This window comes from Parasteatoda tepidariorum, chromosome 3 (assembly GCF_043381705.1).
Source record: "Parasteatoda tepidariorum isolate YZ-2023 chromosome 3, CAS_Ptep_4.0, whole genome shotgun sequence".
In the NCBI taxonomy this organism is placed as follows: Eukaryota; Metazoa; Arthropoda; class Arachnida; order Araneae; family Theridiidae; genus Parasteatoda; species Parasteatoda tepidariorum.
This window is the reverse complement of record NC_092206.1, coordinates 87,814,615-87,832,587: the sequence shown is the minus strand read 5'-3', so window position 1 is coordinate 87,832,587 and position 17,973 is coordinate 87,814,615. Positions and strand designations below refer to the sequence as shown.

The 17,973-nt window shown below is 30.9% G+C and overlaps 2 protein-coding genes across 2 annotated transcripts in view; one reads left to right on the top strand and one right to left on the bottom strand.

The window, feature by feature from the left end:
* Positions 1-6,423, top strand: part of LOC139424788 (astacin-like metalloprotease toxin 5) — an 8,764-nt gene extending 2,341 nt beyond the window's left edge. Inside the window, exons 2-6 of the mRNA XM_016054176.3 lie at positions 304-371; positions 1,184-1,259; positions 2,168-2,282; positions 3,984-4,159; positions 6,161-6,423. Coding sequence (XP_015909662.1) covers positions 304-371; positions 1,184-1,259; positions 2,168-2,282; positions 3,984-4,159; positions 6,161-6,375 — 650 coding nt within the window. The 3' untranslated portion in view covers positions 6,376-6,423. The remainder of the gene's footprint in view (positions 1-303; positions 372-1,183; positions 1,260-2,167; positions 2,283-3,983; positions 4,160-6,160) is intronic.
* Positions 6,424-9,602: 3,179 nt separating this feature from the next.
* LOC107441043 (astacin-like metalloprotease toxin 5) lies at positions 9,603-16,636 on the bottom strand. The gene is made up of 6 exons (XM_016054173.2): positions 16,478-16,636; positions 13,648-13,721; positions 12,244-12,319; positions 12,028-12,145; positions 11,777-11,952; positions 9,603-9,902 (listed from the first exon to the last, which is right to left on the bottom strand). Exons 1-6 carry the CDS (start codon positions 16,518-16,520, stop codon positions 9,667-9,669), a joined length of 723 nt encoding a protein of 240 aa, XP_015909659.1. The 5' UTR covers positions 16,521-16,636; the 3' UTR covers positions 9,603-9,666.
* Between the last annotated feature and the right edge of the window lie 1,337 nt (positions 16,637-17,973).

Below are 17,973 nucleotides of genomic sequence, written 5' to 3'. Positions count from 1 at the left end.
ATCTATCTATCTATCTATCTATATATATATATATATATATATATATATATATTGAGCAAAAACAGCTTTGTGTAAAAAAAAATAATACAAAGCGCTCATGAAGGTAGATGTGGTAACGGTGGGTTGCAAAATGGTCTGTCACCTATTGGTACATAAAAACAAAAATTAGTATGAGAAACCACACTTATATCTTTCAATAAAATAAAATTTTTGTGTCCTTTTGTTAGCTTACTTGCTATTGATGGTTTTAATATTTTTATAATAAGCCCACTTTTATTAAAATGCCTTATTTTCTTTCTATAGTCCCCTTTGACCCTATGATGAATGAGGGGTTATACGACGGAGACATGGCAGGTGTTGAACTTGACGAAGTAAGTTTCACTCTATTATATACTATTTGTAAATTTTCCCACTTTTCTCTTCTCCTTGTCTGCAAATATTGCTTTTTCCCCACGTCAATGCACTCCCATTTTTTATTGAAACGTACTACAGTGAGAAAAAAAAGGCAAGACTTTCAGTAACCATGGTAACAGAGAGGGAGGAAAGTGAAGAAAGGGAAAAAGTGGAGAGGGTTGAAAAAGGATAGTGTCAAATCTCGTAACTTAAAAATGAAATCTTGTTAAAATCGCGTAATCTCGATGCGCATTAGGGGTATCAAATTAATATTTAAGTATAGAAAAACAAAAACTCTTCGAGATATAACAAAAAAATCTGGCCTGCTAATCAAAAGAAGGTTTTGAAAAAAATAATAATTTCAAGTTGATTATTCAAGACGTATTCATATTTTATCAGGTAATCAAACTAGTTTTGTTTTTCATCCCATATAGTGTTTGTTCGTGATATCCCGTTGTTGATTAATTTGGAATCAATGTTTATATTTCTTTTGGAAATGTTTTAAAAATATATGTTAAAAGTGGTGATTGTGGTATACCTTGGAAAGGAAGAAAAAATCCATTCCTTTTACAAAGTAAAATGAAAAGCGAAAAACTAAGCACTTAAAGTATTATTTTAACTGTTCATAATAATTCTCGAACAGTTTTAATTTTCAAATTTTTTATTGCTTATTAAAGGAAATTTCGCTCGCGTCGTATTTATTTTTTAATGCTAAATTTCTTACATTTTAATATTGAAGAAATGATTTTAAATGCTTAAATTTACTTTAATCCTTGTATTTCTTTATCAGAATCGAAATGCTAATCCCAGAGACTCTCAGAAATGGCCTGATGGTGTAGTGCCGTACATCATTTCTCCTGAATTGTGTAAGAAAGAGTAAAATAATATATTTGAAATAAGTGAAAAAGTTTTCCCTTTTAGTGTTAAGGAATTTTTATCAGTAAAATACCCGGGTTACTCTGACTATTTTTTAATGTTAAAAAGGTTCAAATTCCGGTTCCTATTACTAGCATATAGTAAATATGCCAACTCAACTCTACATATAGTAACTACTGTCGTTATAGTAAACAGATTATAACTGATTGTCCAATAGCGTCAGATTGCTTTGGTTCTTTTCTTTTCATAAAACGCAATTTTTTATTTTATTTTATAACCGTCGTTGAACAGCTGACCCAATTCTGGGAGTACGATTAACAATGCTCAACTCCGTAGCCTTGCAATTTTGACCCTAATCCATAAGACAAGGGAACTTCTGGATCAAGTATAATGAATTAGCAGAGGCATGGGAAAAAATAAAATAAAATAATAGTAAAGGGAATTCTTTTTTTTTTTATAAGTATCTATATATATAATTTTTTTAAATTGTTTTTTATTTATATTAAGGTTTCCGATTAAGCGAAATGGAATGAAAAAGAAACCAAATTTGGGCCCTCGTTTAAAATTTAATGACTCTGAAGCTCCGTTTTAAGTCTCCCTAGCGATTGTAAATTTTCAACTTTAGATTTTTAAAAAATCATATTCATTTGACACCGCTAATATGCAGATTTTACTGTTTCATTTCTTACAAGACTTTTAAAACGCATACATACGGGGTGAGGACTGCGAAATATCCTGTATATTAGTTTGTTTGAAAAAAATATGGAATTAAAGAAATAAAACAAATGAAAAAAATAATAAAACAAAACTGTTAGTGTCAGATTTCAGTTTGTTTTAAAAGGTGCAGAAAACGTAAGTTACTTTGCGAACAATGATAGTTTTATTTTTTATGTTTTAGCATTTTTTACTTCAGAAATTAAGAGGGCAATGCAGTACATTCAGATGTATACCTGCATCCGTTTTGTTGAAAGGACGAACCAACACGATTACGTAAAGCTTTTCAAAGGCAATGGGTAAGACAATCATTTCATTTGTTTCAAAGTTCAAAATATTAGCATCAGTAAATTAATTCAAGGAGAAAAAACACGCATGAAAATTAACTAATAAAATTGATCTAAATTAATTAGAATAAATTAATCAGAAAATTATCTGAAAAATTATCAAATCTAAGAAATTACCACGAAAATTATTTAAGGAATCAACAACAATATCATGCAACAAAATTTAATTGTCGAAACATAGCTAATCAGTTTCCTTACACAGTAATTCATGTAGTTTTATTTGCGTATGGAAATAAAATATCTATAACATCTTAAGACGTGAAAAGAAACTTTTAAGAAATACATGAAATAATCTATACAACATTTAGAATTACACGAAAATTCAAGAAGCAGTACATTAATTACACACGAATAAATTTTCTTGAGCTGCTGCTACACATAACATAGACCTAAGCACTAATAATCTAAGCACTTTGCTCTGGAGCAATTGCAGCTTCATCTACAATCTCATTTTTTTAAACTCCTATTTATTATTTGGTTTCATAAAAAACGTGTTAAAATATTTTTGCCTAAGAGATTAGTTAGTATTAGCGAGAAACGTTAACTCCGAATGATTTTTTTCACTTTTATATTCAATAATTTAATTGCAAATATAGACAGGTCACAGTTGTACTCAAAGCTTTTTAAAAGAGTATATAACTTATTTACTGGTTGGTAGGACGTTGGGCTAGTAATCATAATTCCGAATGTTCGTGTGAGCGTAAGTTCGAATCCCGAATCCGGTCAAAGAATACCCATGTATTAAATGGTGACAGGTGCAAGTTAAATCTGTCACAAAATCCTTCATGTCCCCAAACCTCTGGGGGTACTGAATGGCAAATTGATCATTCTCTGGTTCAGATCAAAATTACGAGCTGCGAATGAAGGAATGGAGAATGAATCTGTCCTTTATGAAAAACGGACTGTGACGTGGGTGTGACTGAAGTCGTACTCTTGGCAATAGACGTCGCCACTGAAAAGCAAGAATAGCACCATTTGCCTTAAAAATTTGCTTGGATTCCCATAACAGGCCTGGTGAGATTGGTGATTGGCATTAATGACAACTATTGTCTGTTTAACAATTTTAAAATGGTTTAAACGGTAAAAAGGGTAGATGAGTTTATCATAAAATGCTTCGTAATAAGGGGATATCATAGTACGTATTACTTTGTGATAAAAACCTTGCCTTTAGTTTTAAGTTCTCAGCTAGGAATAATAGTGGAAATTAAAGAACGAAATCATAACAGGAAATATTAAGAAAGAATTAAAAAATAAATATTCCATGTAAATACCTATAAATTAAAAATTAATAAAAATTTTGTAAGTAAACAAGTCCTTTTCACATTTATAAATTTTATGCTAATGGCAACCAAGGAAATCTAAATCCATTCTTCCATTCTTCAAATTAGAAAACTATCATACCATCTGATTTTCTGGCCAATAATAATGCTTCGACAACAATGGAAAACGATTTTGTAGCATCACGTTTTCGCGCTATATCGGCAGGAACTAATATGTATTTTTTATATTCTTATAATGAAGAATATCATCGTCCTCCTTGGTATTAAATTTAGGTTTCACCGTTTTAGTTTTGTTCTTTTCAATTCATTATCTTTTTAATTACAAAACAAAGAAATTGGAGCGTGATTTCTAATAATAATGATATCCTCTTAGATGCTGGTCTTATTGGGGAAAAATAGGGAGGGAACAATTATTGTCTTTGGGAGATGGCTGCCATTGGTTCGGTACAACAACACACGAACTCTTGCACGCTGTTGGATTTGAACATGAACACAACAGATCAGACAGGGATGATTACTTGAACATCCATTGGGAAAATATTGAGGAAAGTAAGTATTAATCTTCCATACTTATGGCTTGTTTTTTCATTAAGAGTATCGCGAGAAGAAATTAATGTAACCTCCAAAAATGTATCCTTTTTGGAATTTAGTTAATTTTGTCTAAGATGTGCAGCAAATGGAAGTAGAAATACTTTCCTTCAAAATAACGGCAAAAATATATCAAATTTATTAAAGACTTATAAATTTAAAACCAATCTTGCTTTTATCAACTAAAACGACAATAATAACTTGTTCAAAGCATTCACAAACACCAAAGATTCACTGTTTGTAAATTTCGTAAACATTGTCTGACATTCGAAAAACTTGGATTATTGCCTAGCTTGTCAAAGGCCTCTCAAATGGAACTTGAAATTCTTTGGACTTAAGAAAGCTGAAAAATATTAAAAATATTTAACTTATATATAATACCTGACCGAGTTTAAATATTCTTGGATCATATAATAAGGAGAGATATGGTTCCATAGGGTCATATATATCTACCTCGTATGAGCAACAATTTCTTCATTTTTAATACTATAATACAGTGTCACGCAATGTATACATACGTACTTTTATGCCACATTACAGGCCCTCTAATTTGTCCATAACCATTTCCTTTAGTATGGTTATAGTTATATATATATATATATATNATATGTATATATATATATAGATAGATAGATAGATAGATAGATAGATATACTTAAATATTCTGCAGCATAGTTGGCCCCCTAATTCACTTCCAGAAAATATTCGGTTCTAGAAAATCATGGTTCCTCACAAATTCGTTTCAAATTTAAGAAAAAAGGCATAATTTAATAAGTTTATATTGACAGCAAGACTCTAATTTTAAAGTGAAAATTAATAGAAGGGAATTTGTTATTTAGAAGAATATTGACAACACATTTTCAGTTTTTTAAGTATCATACAAACCCAAGAGAATAACTTTCTGCATAAATAAAAATGTTCTTGTTTTGGCAGCCAAAAGCACAGTTAACAAATTTAAATTTAAAAAATAACGTTATCATATCAATTTTAGGAACGTAATTGCTTGCTTCTAATTCAAAATATTAATGCTCTTAAGAAAGTATTAAATGATTAGGGTGCATTTAAAAATCATGGGTTAGATCATCCAATTTATCTTCATATCAATATTTTCAGATTATTTCCAATATACATACTCTGCTTCATGTTCCATATTATTACTAGCAATAATGTTTGAAAACAAAAAAAAATGTTTACGGGTCGTCTTAAATAAATTTCAAATCAATATTTATTACAGAAAAACCAATTAAATGCGTGATTAGATTTTGAGTACCGACGGCTGCCTCTTTCATCATATTTCTCATACAATGCATTTCATTGTATACATTCTGAATGTGAAAAATTAAATTAAATTATTATAGAGAGGCAACAAATTAAATTAATAAAAATTAAACTAATTTATTATTGCCAACAAATAGAACTAATCAAATATGAGTAACGACTAAAACTAATTTATTGCAGGTATCGACATTTATTTTATTTTATAACCGTCGTTGAACATCCGACCCAATTTTTTGAGTTTACGACTCCTATGTTCAACTTTGAAGCATCGTAATTTTAAACCCAATCCGGAAGACAAGGGAACTCCTGGATCAAGTGTTGGGTGAAATTCGCCTTTAGGGAGGACTTTATGATGGAACTAAGCTGCATTTGCGTTATACGGGGAGGGAAACCACTAAAACGTCCCATAGTTAGCTCGACGGCAAGGGGACTCAAACCTACTATCCGTCTACCACTGAGGATATGTTATGTCTGCCCTGTGGTCGGTGCAAGCTGGATGCGGAATTTGTATCGATCAGCCTTCGCTGGGATTCGAACCCAGTTCACCTCATCGGAAAGTGAACGCTCTATCCCCTGAGCCATCACGGTTCATTGGTAACGAATTGAATTAATTCATGAAAGGTAACAAATTAAACTAAGGAAACTTATTGTAGCTACAAATTTAATAATTTTTTCATATTACAGAATGGTATTACGCATTCAAGAAGCTCGCTCCTCATGAGAATAGGATTCTTGGACCATTTGACTTCGGTTCCATCATGATGTATGGCAGCAACGCATTCGCCAAGAAACAGGGTCAATACAGTTTTACAGACAAGAAGGGCGGATACGTAAATGATAAAAGGGACACAATGTCTTGGGGTGATGTCAACAAGATTAAAAAGCTGTATAACTGCTAAAAGTAATTGTTGAATTGTATATAATATAATAAACAGATTTTAATTTTCCATTTGATTGTTAAATACATGTATCATGTTTTGCACACAATGAGGTGTTTGTTTGAATGAGTACTGAAAGGCCAATTGGTTTTAAATAAGAAATTTCTTCTTTTTTGATTTAAATGTTTTAATTGAGGAATCAAAAATGAGGAATAAAAGACTGATTCAAAAAATTTTTTCCTTGATCTTTTCCTTCCGGATACAGCTCGAAATGCGTGTTCGGGAAAATGGACATAGCTCGAAATGCATGTTCAGGAAAATGGACATAGCTCGAAATGCGTGTTCAGGAAAATGGACATAGTACGAAATGCGTGTTCAGGAAAAATGGACACAGCTCGAAATGCGTGTTCAAGAAACTGGACACAGTTTGAAAAGCGTGTTCGGGAAAATGGACATAGCTAGAAATGCGTTTTCAGGAAAATGGACACAGATCGAAATGTGTGTTCAGGAAAAGGGACACGGCTATTTAAGAATAGTTATATCATTTGATTCCGTTTTTCATACTTCCCTCATAAAAATTGCGTGTGTGTGTGGTTTTCTTATGGAATAAAACTAATGGATCCGAATATGATCTAGTCCATTGGCGAAATCACTTAGTACAAACGGTAAAAACAACAAACTTTAGAGAAAATTACAGATACAGTTCAAATGGACTATTTTACTGAAAAAAACATAGGACACGATGGAAATAGGTAATAAATCAAAGAAAAAATTGGTAAGACACATGAAAACAACCCGAAATAGTGATCGATTGAACTATCTATTCTGAGAAGAAAAAAAACTTAAAGCAAAGAATAAATAAATTCAGTTTGAAACTAGTCCAGATATAAAAGGAGAAATATATTAGACAGAAAGAGTAATATTTCGCAGGTTCCTTTTTAGATTTTTCAATGTGAAATGATTTCACCGTAAACCTTTCTTGGCATAAACGATTTTATTTAGATACATACTTATGCCACGGCACAAACATGAAGTATATAGAAAATAATAGTAATCACATAATCAAAGAAAACTTCGCGCTCCATCATAAAACATTCTAGTCTTCTCACACCAAGCTAAAACAAAAAAAAAAACCTCTTCCTTTTTCTTCTTTATTTTTTTCTCAAGTTTTGTTCGTATCTCGCAGCGCCATCTATTGGCAACGATTCTTACAGAAAGCAAATTACGAAAAACAAGAAGGAAAAGTTAAATAATAATCTAGAGAAATTACTCCACAATAATGCTTCGGCATAGCTAAGGGCAAGAATTATAGCAAACAATACATCCAGCAGAACGGAACCCTAAAAATAACAAAATTGGAAACAATCGAAACTATATTACAACATCATTTTGTACTTATCTAAGACTTCGTTCCGGAGAAAACAAATCAAAATTTAGATGAAAATGAGATTGCTGATGTGATCAACAAAATTAAAAAGCAATAAAACCTCGGGTTTGGGCAGATTACCCTCAGAGCTCACTGTGTCAACTTTTAAACATGAACCAACATGGTTTAAGTACATCATAAACAATTGTCTAGTTCTTACTACTTCCCATTAAGTTGGAAAATAGCCAGAAAAGTTTTCATCCTAAAACTCGGCAGCAATGAAAACACTTATAAATAGAATAAAAACTGTTGAACAAGAAGGAAAATATACTTTGGGAACTCCATTGAACATGAAAGGAACATTCGATTGTGTCCTCTGGAAAAATACTGTCGAATAGCTGAAACCATCGAACTTCTCGCGCATGATCACCAATTTAATTAAAAACTTCTTAAATAACAGATACACTATTTATCTCATAGAGGAAGAAACCATAAAAGAAAAACTTTCAATAACAGAAGAGCAGGGATCTAACCTTGGACCAATACCGTGGTAACTAATTACCAATATTCGACCAAAGAAAGCAAGATCACCAAACGAATCTATAGTTTCATTTGTAGATCTCTTGTTTTTACAGTAATAGACAACATGGGTCCAGATGTGGCAGAATTATTCAAAACAATTCCGAGAATGGGCAAAGAAAAAAAAATTTGAAATTCAGTGCAACTGAAACCTTTGCTACTGTATTTCCTATGAAGAAACGTATTACAAGAAAACCAACAGTTAAACTGGATAAGGAAAGAATAAATATTTTGCAGATCATTGGCTATCTTGAATTTAAACTTAACTGTCAGCTCTCCTGGTTGCCTTATATGGATAACCTTTACATCTAAGTTACTGAATTCCAAACTAAACTCAATAGAATTACAGTAGGCTGAGGGATTAGTTCTAACATCAGAAGATTCATAAATTACTATAGCTCCTTAAGATTTATTCTCGATGGATCAGAAATAAATATTACCAAATATGAAGACCTGGCAAAATTCATGAGTTTTTAATTTTTTCAAATTATAAATGGAAATGTTATTGATGTATATCGATGCTATATGTTGTACTAAATTTATGAATGAAATGTTGTATGTGTGAATGTATGATGTATGTGTGAAATGTTTTTCTGATTTATTTGAAACTGATTAATTTTGGTTTCAAATGCGCACTTCAATATAATATTAATACATCTAAGAAAAAAATTTATGTAAAAATCATGTCTTTAAACTAGTAACAAACGATAAATAGAAAACTTTGAAAAGGACTTCAATTACTCCAGTAGTTTATATACTATTATAAATAATTCGAAATCAGTTAAGCATATATTTTGTAAGAAATATTATTAAAGATGCCAGATTTCAATGATAATTCAGATGCCAGAATCAAATTTTAAATAAATGACTTTTTTAAAATTCTATTTTTCAGGAACTATACAACCGATTTTGTTCAAATTTTGTACTTTGCCATGAAAAATTAAATACTTTAAAATACTCTAAGAAATCGTGTACCTTACAATTTTAAATTTTTTCGGCCATTGCTAAATAAAATAATAAAAAATAGTAAATATTTACTAAAATTCATTTCTTTGCATTGATTTATCTTTGGATAAACGAATTTTATAATTTTGTGTGAAGATTTTTCAATTCGTGTCGAAATACGCAATAAATAAAGTTAACATTATTGTGTCCAAACTTTGTATCGTTCTCTTGACCAAACTATGGGAACCAAATTTCCCAGATTGATTCGTGATGTATCAACCGCTTTTTTAAATTTGTTTATTTGTGTTTGTGAATATTTTATTCCGAATGAAAATGCATCAAACAAGCCATTGCTGTATTATTTTTCAGAAATTCTTTATTTTGTCCTAAAAAGTTAACAGTTAAAATAATTTGTTAAAACATTATTCCCTCTTGTCGCAGTCGTACAAGGTGTTTATTCGAAAGATGTCACTTTCACTGAGTTTTCCTTTCGCAATAACATCCAGGATCTTGATGTGCTTCTTCCTGGCTTTCATTGTCTTGGACCAACCGTCCTTCGAAAATGTCTTCTCGCCGTACAACATGATGGAATTATAATCGAACTTATTTATCAGCCTGTTATTCTGAGGTGGGTGTTTGTCGAATTGATCAAGTGCATCTGGAACAGTTATGGTCATAAGAATTATTGTGACATTTTTAAAAAATTTAAAAGATATTAAAATGTCCATTTTTGTTATTTAAATATTTAACTGTCTCCTCAAAAGTGAGTTTGGCATAATGAAATGAAATCAAATATATTCTGAATTGAGAGGTAATATTACCATTCCCTTTTCCAAAATCAAATTTTTTTGTTAGCTTTTTTTTTGAAGAAGTTACAGAGAGCAATAAATATTTTAACACGCAGCTTATCTGTATCTTTAAACATTATTCGCGTTTCCTGTGAGTAAAATTTTTTTATCTTCGTTTTTTTGATACAATTTAAACTATTTATCCAATTTTCATTTTGTTTCGGACCGTGGTAGCCCGGTGGTTAAAGAATCGGAATAAGGTTCGAGGTTCGATCCTCAACTCCACCGAGACCCGTTGAGTACATACGTCAAACGTGCTCATAAAATCGAAAGCCGTGTGGTCGGTCTCCTAGCAGTGCCATCATCTAGATCGGCAGATCTAGCACAGCTGGAGAAAATTTTCTTCCCCTTTAGATCTGTGTTTGAATTGAGGAAGTGGCCTCACGAATGAGTTGTGCTGCCATCTATCTGCGAAGTTCTGAAGACACCCGTTCAGCCTTGCGGTACTCGCTTGGCACACGAAAAGCGCACATTCCTTGGCTTAACTCTCAAAAGTCTAATGGCTGTCGAGTTTGGCCTGTACAAGCATCATTAGAAATAACAGAACATTTTGCTTCCACGAGATTAAAGAATTCTCTGAAATGCAGTGTGTAAATTTCATTACATTCTTATATTTGAATTTTTTCACTCTTTTAATGTACATTTTTTCTGTTTATTAAAAAAAGTGATTTTAACATATTATTTTGCATGATTTTTTATATATTTAGATCATATTAAGTTTAAATTAAAAAGCGGAAATTTATGACATTTTCATTTAAATATTAAACTGGTAAATTAAAGGATATATTTTATTGTAAACCTACAATAAATTTTCATTTACCTTTCATTTTATCGTGAGTATATTATGCTTTTCTATCAGCTTAGAACTGAAAAAATATTTGTCTCTTGAACCATCATTTAAATTTTCTGTAATCTTAACACGGTGTCAAATTGAATCATTTTTTCATCAAAGTTGAACCCCAGTATCATTTAATAAAATTTAAGAAAAAGTTAATTAGAATGAAATTACAATTCATCGTAGAGTAATATTAAGAATGTATCTTATTTGGACCATATCATGGTTTAACATTATCTAAAATTTCTAGCCATGTGCTGAAAATACCATAGAAATGATAGAAGCGTTCAGATGACGCAGCCAGAGCCACCGTCTGTTTGACTATATTTAAAAAATGATATCTTACAAACAAATGGATACTCCTTAGATTTTAAGTGCATTTAATCACTGATACTGATAATAACATGGATGTGAATTTCAACCATAGAATATATCTCGCGTCCGAATTTGTCTGGGCTTCACGATACCTAAATAAGCCTGAAAACTTCTTAGGCGTTATACTTAGATTGTAACACGGTTTCATCAGATTAATCTGATTTCGTAATGTTGAACGTTACGAAAATTAAATAAACGTAATATTTTCCGCAGTGTGCTGTACCGCGTACCTTTGAACCCACTTCAATTTATCACTTACCAGGTATTAAGCACTGAATTTGTTCAGTGATTTTGAAGCATGAAAATGCACGATAGGTTGGGTCTCTTTGCCTCTCAACCTCCCCGGCCCTTGCAATATAATCGATTTCAGCTCTTGTGCCACAAAATATAACATTCAACTTTAGACAACGAAAGTCGAGTTGAAACAGGTTGCAAATATCTTTCGTAAGATACAAAAACACAGATTTTTCTAACCTGGCCAAATGTTTTGCCAATAAATTATGAGGTAATCATCTCTGTCTGATCTGTTCTGTTCATGGTCAAATCCAATTGCGTGAGTCAGCTCATGAATTATAGTCCCAATAGGCTCACAACCATAACCTAATGAAACAGGTTGGATTTTTCCAGTTGCACCCCAGTAAGAATAGCATCTAAAACATATAATTTAATTTACAGATGAACAGTATTAAGAACCATAACTGAGTAATTGAAAATAACTAATTTACCCATCGCCAGGAAATATCTTAATGTATCCTCGTATAAGGCCATCCCAAGGCACAAATTTAATACATGTATTGTCCATAATGTGCTTCATGGCCTTTGCAATTTCATCTTTTAAGTCATCTGAAAATTACTGAGGTTAATTTCAATGACTGATAATGAAATTGATTGTCTATTTGGCAATAATTAAAATTTGCTATTATTTTCAATGTTTGTCTTACCTAATCCTTTGTCAATTTTGTAAGGAATGACACCTCCAGGCCATCTTCTGGTATTGTTTGCGATAGCATTTCGATCCTGAAATATCAGTGAAAAGTTTACGTTCATTTAAAATGCATTGCAAAGAATAAAGATGTAGCTTTTATGAAAAAAAAATCATCGATAAATAATAAATAAACTCATTAATTTCTTCAGTGTAATAATCATATTATTTTAAAATGATTAAATTAATAATTAAAAATTTAAAAATGAACTATTCGTAACAAAAAAAAGAAGGCGGGGGAAAACTAATAAATATAACAATTTTTCAAACAATTTATTGATTTACTTTATTATAATTATCATAATTTTAGAAACATTAAGCAATTTATTATTGTTCTCACAAATGAATGACGAAAAGTTGAAAATTGTAATTACACAAAGAAAATTATTAATAATATTTAAAGTTAGCGAATAACGATAGTTTTTAAAATTATTTATTTTCAGCTGCAATAGGATTTTATTTTATAACCGTCGTTGAGCAGCCTCACCTGAATTTTTGGATTTACGAATACTAATGTCAAAGTCCATAGCTTGTCCATACATGTTCTTGTAATTTTTAACCCAATCCAGAAGACCAGGGAACTCTTGTACCAAATATTGGGAGAAATTTGCCTTCGTAGAGGACTCTTTCATATAACTATCACACATTTGAGCTACATTGAGAAGAAAACCACAAAAACCTCCCACGGTTAGTCTGACGGGGCAGGGGACAGTAACCCATGATCCGTCTATCACTTTGGATATTTTACGTCCTTACAGTATCTGGAGGGAGCAGGGAGCGAAACAGGTATTTGCGTATCTACCAGCCATAGCTGGGATTCGAGATCGGTTCATCTCATTGGAAAGCCAACGCTCTATCCCCTGAGCCACCACAGCTCGCTGCAAATGGATTGTAGAGTTTGTCATCTACCTCTTCATGTTTTGCCCAATCACTTCAATGCAACAAATTTCAAACTATAGACATGCAGAATCATATAACACCGTTATTAAGAAATTTCAGACCTAAGTTTCACTCGTAATAATTTTTCCCTTGCCTAAGATGTGACCTTTCGAATTTGAAGATTGAGTCTTTACTTAATCTCTATTGACCGTTTCAAATATGGTTACGTTTTGTTGAATTATCATAATGGACATGAGAATACAATTCTTTGTTTTTGTCAATTACTTATTATTTTTATTAAATAATAAAACTTTTAGATTCCAATATTAAAGAAAATTTCTTCTAATTTATAGCACAAAAATTATAAATAAATTTTTTTATGTTTCGTAAGAATTGTACTTGAGTCAAAAATTAAGTAGCATTTCATTACGGAAATATAAAATTCTTTAATGTAAGTTTAAAATATTGAAACAATTTTGCTTACTGCAATGTTTTCAAGACCAATGATATCTCCTTGATAGAGATCAGGATTTTCCATCGGATTTCCATAGTGAGCCCCTAAAATTGTAAAAACCACACTTTTATAAGAAAATATATTTGAATGTTTGCACCAAAATCCCTGCAAAATTCCTCAAACCTCATGCAAGTAAATACATTTGGAAACGTTGATGAGGAATAATTTTTTCATGTTAATCAAAATTAAAGAGAAAAAATGAAGTTACTTACTACACATAATATAAATTGAAGCTTATAATAATAATAATAATAAAATAAATATTAAGAAATTTCCTTTAAAAAAAATTTAGTTTTGCTTTACATATTTCATGTTTTAGGTTGACAAATAATGTATTTATAGGAAAAGTCCAAACAAGACGATTAAAATCATTTATGCGAAATAATTTAAAGTGATCATGGTGTCCCTTGTTGGCCCTGAGGCCCATTCTCTGCGTACATTTTATTTTATGACCGTCCTTAAACAGGCGATCCAATGTTTTGTGTTTATGACTACCAATGCTCAACTCCGTAGCCATGTCATTTAAACTCAATCCAGAAGACAAAGGAACTGCTGGATCAAATATTGGAAGAAATTTGCCTTCGTAGAGGACTTTTTGATGAAACTAACTCACATTCACGTCTGTTTATGATTTCTTTCACCAAATTGTGGTATATGATAAATGTTATTATAAGCTGAGAAAATAAGAGTGTATGTTGATAATTCACCAAAGAACATTTATGGTGTAAATGTAAGCAGCAGAACTTTTCTATATTTATTCTTCCATTCCTCATAAAATTTTTGTGTACGTCAAACATGTAAATATGTATTATTACCAAATTAGAGAGAAATTTAAAAAAAATTTGATAGAGAATTTATTTTAGGTGCTAAGAAAATATCTAGTTTCTCTTTGTTAATATTCTATATCCTTAAAAATAAATAACCAAATATTTTAAAGAAGTAATAAAAAGCAATTATACGATTAAAAAGAGTTTCATAAATTTAAATTAATTTAAATTAAGGAAAAAGTTTGAGACGCTAATTAGAAAATTATTCTGTAAATGAAAGAATTGTCTGTTTTTACAATTGCGTTACTTTTCTTTTTCTTAACACTCTTTTTTTAATAATTTAAAAATCATATCCGAATAATTTTTTAAATTTTCATAGCAAAATTTCATTTGTTTATGAAGGATAATTTAAACATCTTCCAGAAATGTGAGTGTAGAGTTTCCTTACATGTTATCATTGGGAATAAAAAAAACAATATCAATAAGTTTATCATGATTTCTAATTAAAAAATAAATAATTAATATCTTTTCTCAAAATATTTACTTACTTTCTTTCTGCCTCGCTATTATTCTTTACCTTTTACAGGTTTATAAGACAAAATTTTAATTAAATAAAGTAGATATCAGTTTCAACCAACAAAAAACGCTTGCCTCTTTTACAAAAATAAACATACCAAAACATTTCTGCGTAATTTCAAATAATTTTCAAATGATCCTAATTTTAACAGAACTTAATAGTTCACTCACTAAAAAAAATTCTATAAGTATAAGCTTTAACTCGTATATTTTAGAAAGATACAGTGATTATTACCACGTTTATAAATGAATTAAGTTTTTAATGACTTAAACTACGTTTTATTGCTCTCTGTACTCTCAGAGAGGATAATTACTGACATTTTAAATAAATTTGTTTTGAGCTTTAACAGTGATTATATTATTTATTGAGTTTTCTATACACATTGAACTATTTTTACTACGTTAACTTTAACGAGAAGAGAACATCATATCGTAACAACTTCTAAACTTTAGTTTAAATTTCATAAAAATACACGTTGCATTTTATTTTATTTTATAACCGTCGTTGAACAGCCGGACCAATTTTGAGTTTACGACTACCGATGCTTAACTGTGTATTCTTGTAATTTTGAACCCAATTCAGAAAACAAGGGAACTTCTACATCAAGTATTGGAAGTAATTTGTCTTCGTGAAGGACTTTTTGATGGAACTAACCCGCATTTGCGTAACACGGAAGGGAAATCAACGAAAGCCTCTCACGGTTAGCTTGACGGCAAAGGAATTCTAACCCATTATCCGTCTACCACTAACGATATTTTACGTCAGCACTGTGGTCGGTACAAGTCGGGTGCGGAATTTGTATCGACAGCCGGCGCCGGTATTCGTACCTGATTCACCTTATTGGGAGGGGAGCGCTCCATCCGCTGAGCCACCACGTCTCACTTGTTATATTTTATTTTATTAGAGTTTATTTTATTAGAAAAATATTTTTTGCAGAAAATTTTAAAAAAAAATATTTGTTTGAAAAGTTCACAGAAGATTAGATTATTACCGCCAATGTAAAAAATCAATATATTTGTATTAAATTACATAAATAAGTTTAAATATTTAGTGTGTCTTTAAATTTGTTAGCTTTATAGTTAAAATTTCATTAATAGGTTTAAAGAAGTGTTTCTTCTAAAATACATATTATGCTTTTAATTATTCTTCCTATATCATTCAATTTAAGAGACTTTTGATCAGATTTTTGGTTTTTACGTATGAAAAAAATGAATAAAATGTTAAACTTTAATTACTTTGTGTTTTTGATTAATAATGGTTGAATAAAACTACAAATGATACAGAGAAATGAAACGTTAAGAGACACGGAGAAAGACTCAGATTTTACCTTTATCATTTTATAGATTTTAACCAAAGATATGGAAGTAATGAAAATATATTAAGCATATTTAAAATCTTATCATTTAGTAATCAATATTTCTTATTATTTAATAATAAATTTTTTCCCTTTACTTACATGATGCAGGCGTAACTGCAAGTAGGAACAATAAAAAATACATTGCAGATAGCTTAAATGTCCCTACTAAATTTCCTTACAGACTTTCTTTTAGAATAACAGATACCGTTTCACAAAATTAAATGTTGATTACGTTTTTACCCAAGGGAGATTCCACACCTGCTTATCAGTCATTATTTGCAATGCATTGATTTTCTTTCTTCAGATAAAAAAATGCAAATATGTAGGCTATAATTTGATGTTAGTAATAGGCTGTTTAAAAAAGTTGAAGTTAAGATTGCACCTCGAATTAATTTTTAAATATTTTCACTATCAAAATTACATTATAGTTTCTAATTATATGTAATAAAAAAGCAGCAGATGTTTCGAACTCTTTTTACTAGGAATTTGATAGTTGTTGACCTAAATCATACTCCAAATCTTATATTTGACCATTGAAATTTCCTTGCCATGGGATCAAATTTTTTTCAATTAAACTGTCTAATATTTTGAAATTTTGCTCAATAAATTGATAGCACGTGCATCATAATGAAGTTTTCATGGCTCTTAGGAGCCTCGATGTCTTTAAGAAGATTTATTATCATTGAAAATCTAAACTTAAACATTGTGCTGTATTACAGTTTTTTTTCCCTCTCATTAATAGTATTTAGTTTATGTGATATTATTCATGTACTTTCTTATAGTCATTTTTTTTCTCTCTAATGAGTAGTAGTAGTAGTAGTAGTTCATTTACGTCGCACTAGAGCTGCACAATGGGCTACTGGCGACGGTCTGGGAAACATCCCTGAGGATGATCCGAAGACATGCCATCACAATTTTGATCCTTTGCAGTGGGGATGGCACCCCCACTTCGATAGCCCGACGACCTACACGTGAAGTCGAGCACTTTACGGTAGAACAGTTTAACGAGGACCAATACCACACACCCTCGATCCCTATGCGGACTGATCCAAGTGGTCACCCACCCGCTCAATGACCGCAGCCAGTGATGCTTGACTTCGGTGATCTTCTGGGAACCGTGTCTTGACGATCAGTCCACTGCGGGACCTTCTCCCTAATGACACCGAAGTAGTATGTATGTTTTTGTAACTTTATTCTTGCTCTTTTCATGTTGTTAAGTTCATCTTCTCAGTTTTTGTTTTTCTTCGTAAAGGAACCGAAATAGTATGTCTGTTTATGTGACATAACTTGTGCTCTTTTCATGCTAATTTCATCTGTTCACAATTTCTTTTTTCCTTCGTTATGGAACTAAAATAATATGTCTATTTATGCGACAATCCTTGTGATGTTTTCGGTTTCATTTCGCTATGAAACGGAAACAGTATGTCTGCTTTTGTGATATTATTCGTACTCATTTCACTTAAGTTCATTTATTCAAATTTTTCTCATTTCTATTCCCAACCGTAATGAAGATGTGCAAGCATTCAGGCAGTGTAAAATTTATTCATTTGATGATATTTGAAAAATAAAAAGTTAGTAAAGTAAATTGAAAAAGT